A 12,662-nucleotide genomic window follows, 5' to 3' on the forward strand; every position below is an offset into this window, starting at 1 on the left:
TCCCAGGCTAGGGTCCAGTTGGAGCTGTGGCCCCTGGCCTATGCCACGGCCACAGCAACGCAGGATCTGAGCCACATCTATGACCTACACCACAGCTCACAGCAACACCAGATCCTTAACCCACTGAGAGAGGCCAGGGATCAAACCTGCATCCTCATGGTTGCTTGTGGGGTTCGTTAACCACTGAGCCACGATGGGCACTTCGCCACTGCTTTTAAAAATCATTAAAAGGGAGTTCCTGTTGTGGCTCAGTGGATTACAAACCCTACCTTTATCCACGAGGATGGAGTTTTGATCCCTAGCCTCGCTCAGTGGGTTAAAAAATCTGGCATTGCCATGAGCTGTGGTGTAGGTCGCAGATGAAATTCAGCTCTGGCATGGCTATGGCTATGGCTGTGGCTGTGCCCTGCTATTACAGCTCTAATTTGACCTCTACCCTAGGACCTTCCATGTGCCACAGATGTGGCTCTCAAAAGCAAAAAAAAAAAAAAGCCTTCAAAGCTTTCAGGTTTTTCAGAGGAAAAACTCCAGCCTGAAGGGCAGAACTCTTTTTTATAGTTTCTATGTTCCATTTACTTTGTAAAACAGAAATTATGTCACCGATTAATTGTGAGGAACCTGTGCTGCTTGGCACCTCCTCTGAAGTGGTCCCTGGAATCAATGAGTGCGAACACTAAGAAAGCTTAGACAATGGAGTTCATGTTGTGGCACAATGGATCGGTGACATCACTGTGGCACTGGGACGCAGGTTCGATCCCTGACCTGACACAGTAGGTTCAGCTGCAGCTTAGGTCACACAACTGCGGCTCAGATCTAATCCCTGGCCTAGGAACTCCATATGCCACAGGGTGGCCAAAAAAAAAGAAAGACAAGAAAAGGAACCAGAAAAAAAAAGAGAAAACTTAAAGATAGTCTACTAGAGCACCAGCATCCAGATGTAGAACTTTCTGAGATGACGGAAATGTGGCTCTTTGACATTTGAATTGAGGCTAGTGCAGCCAAGCTGCTTTTTTTTTTTTTTTTGTCTTTTTGTCTTTTCTAGGGTCATGCCCGTAGCATATGGAGGTTTCCAGACTAGGGGCTGAATCAGAGCTGTAGCCGCCGGCCTACACCACAGCCACAGCAATGCCAGATCCAAGCCACATCTGTGACCTACACCACAGCTCACGGCAACACCGCATCTTTAACCCACTGAGCAAGGCCAGGGATCGAACCTGCAACCTCATGGTTCCTAGTCGGATTCTTTTCTGCTGTGCCATGACGGGAACTCCAAGCTGCTGTATTTTTAAAGTGAATTAAATTTCATTAATCACTTGAACAGCCACTTGTGGCTGGTGGCTGTGGTATTGGAAGGTACAGTTCAGGGGAGTGGAGAGGAGTTTCTACTCAGAGTTAAAGTGGTGGACTGTTAGGAAGTCTCCAGATGGAGACTGCTGTGATGAAGATAAGAACTCTGCACACCGGGGTATAAGGAATGATTGGCTACCGGGACCTGCGGTGTAGCACAGAGAACTCTACCCAGTATTCGGTGATGGTCTATGTGGGAAAGAAATCTGAAAGCGAATGGATGTGTTGGAGTTCCCGTTGTGGCGCAGCGGAAACGAATCTGACTAGGAACCATGAGGTTGCAGGTTTGATCCCTGGCTTTGTTCAGTGGGTTAAGGATCCAGTGTTGCTGCGACTGTGGTGTAGGCTGAAGATGCGGCTTGGATTCAGCATTGCTGTGGCTGTGCATGCGGCCCTAAAAAGCCAAAAAAAAAAGAATGGATGGGTGTACATGCATAACTGAGTCACTTTGCTTTTGTTTGTTTGTTTTGTCTTTTGTCTTTTTAGGGCCACACCCTCTGTGTATGGAGATTCCCGAGCTAAGGGTCGAATCAGAGCTGTAGCCATGGCCTATGCCAGAGCTACAGCAACGCTGGATCCTTAACCTACTGAGCAAGGCCAGGGATTGAACCCACCTTCTCTTGGATACTAGTAGGGTCTGTTAACCACTAAGCCATTACGGGAACTTCTGAATCACTTTGTTATATAGCAGAAATTATCACAACATTGTAAATCGACTATGCTTCAATAAAACTTTAAAGAAGTGAAAAAACAAAACGAAACTGTGGACTCAAAGAAGCTCCACTTTAGCAAGTCACACTTGCATATGTGACATATCTGAAACTCACTGTATATGTGACATACTGTGCAAACTCACTTGCATATGTGACATATCTGAAACTCACTGTATCCAAAATAGCTGGACATATTCTGGAAGCACTCTCCCTCTATCCCAGCTTCTTGCTTCCTTCCAATCTGTCCTCTACACAGAGTGATTTTTTTTTTTTTTTAGAAAAATCGAGGTTTATTGAGGTATAATTAATGTACAATAATAATTTACTTTTTTCTTTCTAGTGATTTTTACTTTTTCCCATTATAGTTGGTTTACAGTGTTCTGTCAATTTTCTACTCTATAGCAAAGTGACTCAGTTACAAAAAATTCACCCTTTTTTTTTTTTTGTCTTTTTGCCATTTCTTGGGCTGCTCCCGTGGCATATGGAGGTTCCCAGGCGAGGGATCGCAGCTATAGCCGCTGGCCTACGCCAGAGCCACAGCAGCGCAGGATCCGAGCCGTGTCTACAACCTACACCACAGCTCACTGCAACGCCGGATCCTTAACCCACTGAGCAAGGGCAGGGATCAAACCCACAACCTCATGGTTCCTAGTCAGAGTCGTTAACCACTGTGCCACCACGGGAACTCCAAAATTCACCCTTTTGAAGTTCCCTTGTCGCTCATTGGTTTAAGGATCCAGCGTCACTGCTGTGGTGTGTATTTGATCCCCGGCATGGAAACTTCCATAGGCCACAGGCATGACCCCCCGCCTCCCCCAAAAAAACCCCTCTTACACTGTTAAGTGTATAGTTTGTTGAGTTTTGAAAAATGTGTGTAGTCCGGTAAGCACTACTGCAATTAAGATAGAGAACCATAGCATCACTCCAAAAAATTCCCTTGTGCCCTCTGTAGCCCGTCTCCTTCCCTCACCCCCAGACTGTGGCAGTGCGCTGATGTGCTTTCCATAACAAATGGAATGTACAGTGTATAGCCTTTTGAGTCTTGCTTTTCTTTCCTTTTTTTTTTTCTTTTTAGGGCCACATTTGTGGCATGTGGAAGTTCCTGGGCCAGGGGTTGGATTGGAGCTACAGCCACTGGCCTATACTCCAGCCATAGCAACGCCAGAACTGAGCCTCACCTGCAACTTACACCACAGCTCAGGGCAACACATATCCTTTTTTTTTGGTCTTTTTGCCTTTACTAGGGCAGCTCCCTTGGCATATGGAGATTCCCAGGCTAGGGGTCTAATCGGAGCTGTAGCCACCGGCCTACACCAGAGCCACAGCAACGCTGGATCGGAGCCGTGTCTGCAACCTACACCACAGCTCATGGCAACGCCGGATCCTGGCAATGCCGGATCCTTAACCCACTGAGCAAGGCCAGGGATCAAACTCGCAACCTCATGGTTCCCAGTTGGATTCTTTAACCACTGTGCCATAACAGGAACTCCAATGCCACATCCTCAACCCACTGATTGAGGCCAGGGATTGAAGCCACATCCTCATGGGTACTAATCCAGTTCCTAGCCTGGTGAGCCACAATGGGACCTCCAAGTCTGGCTTTTCTAACTTGGTCTAGTGCTTTTGAGATTTGTCCATGTTGTGGAACATACCAGTGAATCTGTTCCTTTTAGTTGCCCAGCAGTGTTCCTGGGTTTGGATAGACCCCAATTTGTGATCCATTCACCTCTTTATGGACATGTACTTGTCATGTACCAGGTGTTGTGCTAGCGTTCGATTCTCTCAGGGAGTTGCAGTCTCATGGTGGAGACCTATGAGTAAATAGACGACTATTATAAAGTAGCAGAAGTGCTGTATAGAGATAAGCCTTGGGTTCTGTGGAAGCACAGAGGAGGTGCTAGATGTGTGCAAGAGGGCATGGTTCAGGATAACTTCAGAGAGCCTGAACAGAATCCCAAAGGACAAGAGGGAGTTGGCCCGGCGAAGAATGGGGAGAAGGCAGAGGAGGCAGCTGGCGTCAGAGTGCAGAGGGGAAAGAGTGTGTGCCTGAGTTTGGGGGGCTGGAAGGAGTTCATTTTAAAGAGTTCACTTTGTGCTCCTGTTAGTCGCACATGCGCAAGGATTCATGGAGTGTTGGAATGGGGTTGGGAAGGAGAGCCATGAGATGGGCTGGAAAAGTGAGCAGAAGAGAGGTCTTTTTTTTTTTTTTTCCTCCAGTCTTTTTGCCTTTTCTGGGGCCGCTCCCGCAGCATATGGAGGTTGTTCCCAGGCAAGGGGTCGAATCGGAGCTGTAGTCACCGGCCTACGCCAGAGCCACAGCACCACAGGATTCGAGCTGCGTCTGTGACCTACACTATAGCTCACGGCAATGCCAGATCCTTAACCCACTGAGCAAGGCCAGGGATCAAACCCGCAACCCATGGTTCCTAGTCAGATTTGTTAACCACTGCACCACGACAGGAACTCCAGAAAGTGGGTTTTTTTTTTTGTTTTTTTTTTTAAAGGGCCGCACCTGCCACATATGAAAGTTCCCAGGTAGGGTCTCATTGGAGCTTCACTGGCAGGTCTACACCACAGCCGCAGCCATGTGGGATCTGAGCCTCATTTGCTTACCCGTGCTGCAGCTTGCGGTAACACTGGATCCTCAACCCATTTAGCAAGGCAAGGGATCGAACCCACATCCTCATGGACACTAGTTGGATTCTTAACCCACGGAGCTACAACAAGAGCTCCCTAAGTAGCTGATTTAAATTTTAGTTCATCGTAGGGTATGAAATTCCACTCTCCTTTACTTCTCTAAGTTGTCTTTAATCCACAGCAAGCCCTGCTTGCAGACTGTTGGGGCTTCTCTCTCTGCCTTTATGGGACTCCCTCTCTTGCAATGGGATTGTGTCAAAACCCTCACTCTTCACCCTCTGTCCAGACCTAGCATCTCTCAGCCGTGGCCCATCAGGCGCGGTGAGGATGGCCAGGCCTTGCGGGGTTGTCCTGCCCTTGGCGAGCACCATCTCTTATTCTGGTCAGTTTATTTTCGCATCCTTTGCTTGGAGCTCTTCCCTCTCTCTATTTCCCGCTTTGGCACACCCTCCTTCATGCACTCCTGCAAGCATACGGTGGCTTCTTTTTTTCTGGGGTAGGGAAACATCAGTTAGGTGTGGGTTTTTTGTTTTGTTTTCATTAAAAAAAAAAAAACTTGCTCTATTAAGATAATATGGTGAGTTGTGTACTATTTTCAGGCTTGGCTCCATTATCTTTCTTTGTCATTCTTTTTTTTTGCTTTTTAGGGCCGTACCTGCAGCATATGGAGGTTCCCCGGCTAGGGTTCGAATCAGAGTTTCAGCTGCTGGCCTGCACCACAGCGAAGCAATGCGGGATCTGAGCCACATTTGTGGCCTACACTGCAGCTCACGGCAGTGCCAAATCCCCAACCTACTGATCGATGCCAGAGATTCACCCGGTACTCATGGATACTGGTTGGATTTGTTTCCGCTGTGCCACAATGGGAACTCTCCTTCTTTGTCATTCTTTAATCCTTCTAGAACATGCCATTGTATGGATATGCATAATTTACTTATAGATAACATCAGTTAAATAACTCTGAGTGTGAAAGTTTTGCTGTGTTTTGAATAGGTTCTGGAGGTGGAATTACTGAGTCAAAGGGTGTGTTTGTTTGGGGTTTTTTTTGGGTACTGTTACCAGATCACACTTTATTGTCACTGTACCACAAACTTAGCAGCTTGAAACAACACCTGTTCAGTAGCTCATAGTTCTGTAGGTCAGAAGTCTGGGCTCTGGGAGTTCCCTTAGGGGCTCAGTGGTAATGAACCTAACTAGCATCCATGAGGATGTGGGTTTGATCCCTGGCCTTGCTCAATGGGTTAAGGACCCAAGGTTGCTGTGACTGTGGTGTAGGCTGGCAGCTGCAGCTCTCATTTGACCCCCAGTGTGGGAACTTCCATATGCTGCAGGTGTGGCCCTAAAAAGAAAAAAAAAAAAAAAAAGTCCAGGCTCTGCATGGTTGCTTTCTCTCTTCAGTGAAGGCTGAATCCAGGTGTCAGTTGGTTGTGTGCTTGTGGGTGGGTGGTTGACTAGGGAACAGGCTGCCAACAAGCTCATTGAGGTTGTTAGAAGATTTTGATTCTTTTTTTTTTTTTTTTTTCCTTTTTGCCATTTCTTGGGCCGCTCCCATGTCACATGGAGGTTCCCAGGCTAGGGGTCCATTCGGAGCTGTAGCTGCCAGCCTACACCAGAGCCACAGCAACACCAGATCCAAGCCGCACCTGTGACCTATACCACAGCTCACTGCAACTCCAGATCTGTAACCCACTGATCGAGGCCAGGGATGGAACCCACAACCTCATGGCTCCTAGTCGGATTCGTTAACCACTGAGCCACGATGGGAATTCCAGAAGATTTTAATTCTTGAGGGGCATAGGACTGAGGTCCCAGTTTTCTTGCTGGTTGTTATGTAGGGGTCACTCTCAGCTCCTGAAGGCCATTCTCAGGGCCTTGCCATGTGGCCCTCCATCTTCACAGCCAGCCACAAAGACTCTTCCTCACGTTAAATCCCTCACCCTTCTAATCTCTGACTTCCTCTGTTTCTGATCTCTAGACCTAGCTTTAAAGGGCTGCTGTGATTAGGTCTCTCTATCCTCCTACCCCCTCCAGCCCAAGAATTTTTTTAGGGGGCTGCACCTGCGGCATATGGAGGTTCCCAGGCTAGGGGTCAAATCGCAGCTGTAGCCACCGGCCTACCCCACAGCCACAGCAACATGGATGGAATCCTAGCTTCATCTGTGACCTCCACCACAGCTCACGGCAATGCCACATCTTCATGGATACTAGTTGGGTTCTTAACCTGCTGAACCACAACGGGAACGCCCCCAAGAACTTTTGAATCATTGCGTATGGAAACTCTGTACTCAAACAATAACACCCCACTCCCACTCCCGCAGCCCCTGGCGACCTCTATTCTCCTCTCTGTTTCTCTGAATTTACCTATTCCAGGTACCTCATATAAGTGGAATCATGCAGTACTTGTCCTTTTTTTGGTCTAACTTATATTTCATGTCATGTGTTCAGGGTTCATTCTTGCTCTGGTATGCATGCCGCTGTGTGTATGTACCGCGTTTTGTTTGTCCATCTGCTGGCGGGCATTGAGTTGTTTCACGTCTCCTATGGTCACCTGATTTGGGACCTTAATTACATCTCAGAATCCCTTCACAGCAGTACCTATTTTAGTGTTTGAATAATGGGGAGAATGTATACATACCCCAAGAATCTTGGGGCCACCTTGGGATTCTTGCTACCACATACCCTCTAGAAGGATTGTACTACCCCTGGTTGGAGGTACCATTTTGCCTTTTTCATGTCCTTAATGTCTAAATTGCACAGAAGAGTTCTGGGAGTGGCATCTCTATTCACTGCCTGCCATTCCAGCTGATTTTTCTCTGCTCACAACTCCAGTGGAATGAAGGATGCATAATAATCCCTTTTCAGCCTCCACTGAAAGCACTCTGGCTTCTTGTCCCTAATATTACTTGCGACATGTTTCTTGAGGGTGTACAAGTGTGAAAAACCCATTAATAAGACCAGCGAGAGGGAGGAAGAGAATTTCTGTTCACCATTTGTGATTTGTGAATATAGCAGAATGTACAAAATGCTTTCTCTCTTGATAGTCTCTTGGAACGCAGAGCATTTAATAACCAAACAGAGGCACAAACTGTTTCCAATAATGCCCCGAGGATGCAGCAGGACTTGAACTTGTCCAAATTAGAGAATTTAGGACTGTAACTGCCATGATTAAAGTTAGCCTCATGTTTCAGCCTGAATGCAAATCCATTTTTTTGGTGTGTTCTTTTGGAAATCGGATATTGGACCCTGAAAAGATGATTCTTCCTAGAAATTGGAAGACCTGGGAAATGGAAACCAGTAAAAATGTGCTAGAAATCTCAAATCGAGGAGTTCCTGCTGTGGTACAATGGGCTAAGATTCCGACTGCATGCTGTGAGCTGTGGTGTAGGTTGCAGACGCGGCTCGGATCCCGCGTTGCTGTGGCTCTGGCGTAGGCCTGCGGCTACAGCTCCGATTGCCGCGGGAGTGGCCCAAAGAAATGGCAAAAAGACAAAAAAAAAAAAAAAAGATTCCGACTGCAGCAGCTTGGGTCACTGCGAAAATGTGGGTTTGATCACCAGCCCAGCATAGTGGGTTAAAGGATTCAGTGTTGCTGCAGCTGCGGTGTAGATAGAAGCTGCAGCTTGAATTCGATCCCTGGCCTGGGAGCGTCCATGTGCTAAGGGAGAGAGAGGGAGAGGGAGAGGGAGAGGTGCCCTAAGTTAGAGTTTGCTTGGAAGGGGCTGTGAGTAGCTCTGTTGCCTCCAAGCTAATCAGCTTCTCCAATCTCCAGGACTTATTTCCTCAATTTCGTCCTCAATTTCGAATATGCCAGTGCGTGGTTGTGTGTATCCCTGGTTTTCAGGGGAACAGATAGCAACTGCCCTGTTGTAGAAGGTGGATGTGAGATTTGGATGACAACTAGAAGGGGTTAAAATGTCCCCTGGGGAGAACTCGTGATCCCTGCCAGCTGGGGACGACCGGGTGTGGGCAGTGGAGACCGCAGGTGCCTAGGCGCCTGTCTTCGCCAACCCGAGCTGGCCTTGCTGGCAGAACTGAACCCGTGTTCTCTCTCACAGGCAACTGCAATGTCTGTGGACTGTCTGGGGCAGCATGCGGTGCTTTCCGGGTAAGTGAGCCCCCAGAGCTCGTCTGCCGCGATCTCTGGGAACACATTGCAAATCAAGGGGTTTTTGGGAAATTGGAAAATACTTTTTTATTTAAGGAATATAGTCATAGGGTTGAGTTCTGCTGTCCTAGTGACCTCAAGGGTAGTTGTTGGGATTATTTACGGCTTATTTTTATCTCTGCCCCAATAGGTAAGTAATAAAATTCCTTTGAAATTTGAGTGACTGGTAGTTTGGTCTTAAAATTGCCCTTTTGAAATTGCCCTTTGCTGCTTCACACGTGGATTTTTTTTTTTTTTTTTTGCTTTTGAGGGCTGTACTGTGGCATATGGAGGTTCCCAGGCTAGGGGTCTAATTGGAGCTACAGCTGCCAGCCTACGCCAGAGCCACGTCTTCAACCTGCACCACAGCTCAGGGCAACACTGGATCCTTAACTCACTGAGTGAGGCCGGGATCAAACCTGCAACCTCGTGGTTCCTAGTTGGATTCGTTTCTGCTGCGCCACGCCAAGAACTCTGCACACGTGGATTCTTCAGAAGGATGCTGCAGGGTATGGTCTAACAGGTAGTTAGCTACTGGGATTGAGGGGATCTGGGTTCCAGTTTTTGTTTTTTGGCTGCCCTGCAGCATACTGAGTTCCTAGGCCAGGGATCAGATTCGAGGCGTAGTTGCAACCTCACCTGTTGAAACACCAGATCCTTAATCCAGTGTGCTGGGCCAGATATTGAACCTGCATCCCAGGGCTCCAGAGACCCCACTGAGACCCTGTTCCACAGCAGGAACTCCCAGGTTCCAGGTTGACAGTGCCATTGATTATGAGCCCCTGGAGGCTTATTCAGTTGGCCTCCCTGGACTAATGTTTTCTCATCAAGGAATTCGGGTTCATCATGAAGAAATCAAACTACATGATTTCTCTAGTGTCTTCTGGCTTAAAAATTTAAAGGTTATGGCAATTAAGGTTCATGCCTGCGTTTGCTAATCAGGATAATGTTGAAGCGGTCTGGTGGCATCTGATGGTCAGAGTGCCTTCCCTTTCACGTTGCTCTAGATACGCCTCACCTTCAGCTGTGTTTTCATTGACTTAGTTGATGAACCCATATATAAAATGAAGTGTTTTCTAGTAACTTCATTATTTTACGTTGAAATCATGTTTTGATTTACTTTTTAAAAAAACCATAGCAAGCATTTAAATCATTCAAAAGGATACACAATGCAAAGTAAGTTTTCTTCCTCCCTCGACCGCACTCCCTGAGACAATTATTGATACCATTTTCTGTGTCACACTGGATACATGGACAAGGAAAATTGGTATGTCTCTTTTCTGACCCCCAAACTCACTTTTTTCAAAAACAACTTTAATCAAGATATAATTTATATACCATACAATTCACCCATTTAAATGGTTCAATACCAATGGTTTTTGGTATATATTACTAATCTTCCAATCAGTTTTTAAACCTCTTCTTTTTTTTCATTTATGTACTTATTTATTTATATAATTTATTTATTTTGCTTTTTAGGGCTGCACCCATGGCATATGGAGGTTCCCAGGCTAGGGGTCTCATCGGAGCTACAGCCGCCAGCCTATACCACAGCCACAGCAACACCAGATCTGAGCTGCATCTGCAACCTATACTGCAGCTCATGGCAACGCCAGATAACTTAACCTACTGAGCGAGGCTAGGGATGGAACCCACAACCTTGTGGCTCCTAGTCACATTCGTTTCTGCTGCGCTATGATGGGAACTCCTTTTTTTCTTTTAAATCATGTAAATGCCTGTACATAGTTTAAAAAATCAAGGGAGTTCCCCTTGTGGCTCAGCGGTAACAAACCTGACTAGTGTCCATGAAGATGCAGGTTCAGGAGTTCCCGTCGTGGCGCAGTGGTTAACGAATCCGACTAGCAACCATGAGGTAGCAGGTTCGATCCCTGCCCTTGCTCAGTGGGTTAACGATCCGGCGTTGCCGTGGGCTGTGGTGTAGGTTGCAGACACGGCTCGGATCCCGAGTTGCTATGGCTCTGGTGTAGGCCAGCGGCTACAGCTCCGATTGGACCCCTAGCCTGGGAACCTCCGTATGCCGCGGGAGCGGCCCAAGAAGTAGCAAAAAGACAAAAAAAAAAAAAAAGATGCAGGTTCAATCCCTGGCCTTGCTCAGTGGTTTAAGGATCTGGAGTTGCCATGAGCTCTAGTATAGGTCAGGAACGAGGCTTGGATTCCAGGTTGCTTTGGCTGTGGTTAGGCTGGCAGCTGCAGCTCTGATTTGACCCCTAGTCTGGGAACTTCCATATGCCACACATGTGGCCCTAAAAAAAATAAATAAATAAATAAATAAAAAAAATTCAAGTAGTGTTTATATTGTCAGACGGCAGAATCCTGCCTCATCTCTTCATCCTAATCCCACTCACCAGAGGCAGGCACTTGAAAATGGCTATTTTCTTGAATTGCCTCCATTTTTCTAAGTGGTATACTGCGGAAACTGCTATTCTTGATTTATCCAGAAGAGAGATTCAGATTGACTTCTTACAACAGAAAACGAGGGTGGAGCACTTTTGCTTTGCTCTGTGCGTCCCCCTTACGTATGTACTTGACTTTCCCTCCTTCCGGTACAGTCATACAGTCATACAGGGTTGAATCAGAATTTGGGGTTACTGTGGAGAGGTCCTATGCCATTCTGACTCTGGACTCTGTATGGGACCTATTTTTACGCTTTGCAGAAATCCTGTCTTTGTCCCAAAAGTTACGTTACCTCTCGTCTGTGAATTTTTTACTGCGACCACTTTGAGGCACGTCTTTTTCCTTCATTATGCTGGGCTCTTAGACCTTCCTCCCCTTTTTGACATTATCACCAGTTTTATCTAAACAAAAAAACAGCATAGACTTGGCATCATACAGCTGTATTAGCAGCCCATAAAATACTTTCAGGTGCTCTAGAATAACGGTGTCTCAGGCGTTAGACTTCTCAGTATTGGCCGAGGTGGTTCTTGTCATTTGTAGCATTCTAGGAGAGAACGGGATTATGCAACTGGAAATTCTGCTGGTCTTCCTGTTTTGCTGTGTTCTTAGACATGTGTACATTCATACTGTTTTTTAAATGGTCTTGAAGTCCATCATTTGACTATCTTATGTTAAACTTTAAAATGTGTGTAGTAAATGAATAGTCAGATGATTTTACAAATATATACACCCATGTGATCACTCTTCAGATTAAGATACAGAATAATTTTTAGCACCCTGGAAGGCTCTTTCAGTCTGGAAATCCGTTTCTTTTAGTTTGGAGAAATTTCCCTGCATTATGTCTTTGATGAGTGTCCTCCTCCTTTCTGGAGCTCCTCTTGGAGCATGCTGGATGTCATGTATGGGTTCTCTTCTGTTCTTTTTGTCTGCCATTCTGGAAGTTTTTTTCATCTTTAACTTCCAGCCCTCTATCGAATATTTAAAATTTCAATGAGTATTTTAATTTCTAAGAGCTCGTTCTTGTTCTCTACGTTGTCTTCCTTTACGTCTTTGAGAATATTAATTCTGGGCTTTCTTCTTTCTCCTGTGCAGCCCATTTCCTTTTTTTTCCTTTCAGTCGCCTTGGCCTCTGTCTTTCAGGTGTCTCTGGATGACCGCTGCTCACAGGTTCTCTGTTAATATTGATGAGTGACTGGAGTCTCTGGCTACGTGTGCGATGGTGGGGTCCACTGTAGGGGATCAGGTGGGAGCCAGGCCCTTTGGTTGGAGGGTGCCCAGGTGTCATTATATCCAGGGCTTTGTCGTTGTTGTTCGTTTGTTTGCTTTTGTTCTTTCTTGGTCTGATCGTTTCTTCTTGAGAAGAATCCTCTTGTCACTCGTCACGGTCTGGAGGCTAAAAGCGGGTG

At 46.5% G+C, this 12,662-nt stretch overlaps 1 protein-coding gene across 2 annotated transcripts in view; it reads left to right on the forward strand.

Moving 5' to 3' along the window:
* Window positions 1-12,662, forward strand: part of WDR59 (WD repeat domain 59) — an 86,247-nt gene that overhangs the window by 3,233 nt on the left and 70,352 nt on the right. For both annotated transcript variants that reach the window (XM_047789834.1, XM_047789835.1), the window contains exon 2: window positions 8,753-8,802. In XM_047789834.1, coding sequence (XP_047645790.1) covers window positions 8,753-8,802 — 50 coding nt within the window. The remainder of the gene's footprint in view (window positions 1-8,752; window positions 8,803-12,662) is intronic.

The sequence above is a fragment of the Phacochoerus africanus genome, chromosome 8 (assembly GCF_016906955.1).
Source record: "Phacochoerus africanus isolate WHEZ1 chromosome 8, ROS_Pafr_v1, whole genome shotgun sequence".
NCBI classification, from domain to species: Eukaryota; Metazoa; Chordata; class Mammalia; order Artiodactyla; family Suidae; genus Phacochoerus; species Phacochoerus africanus.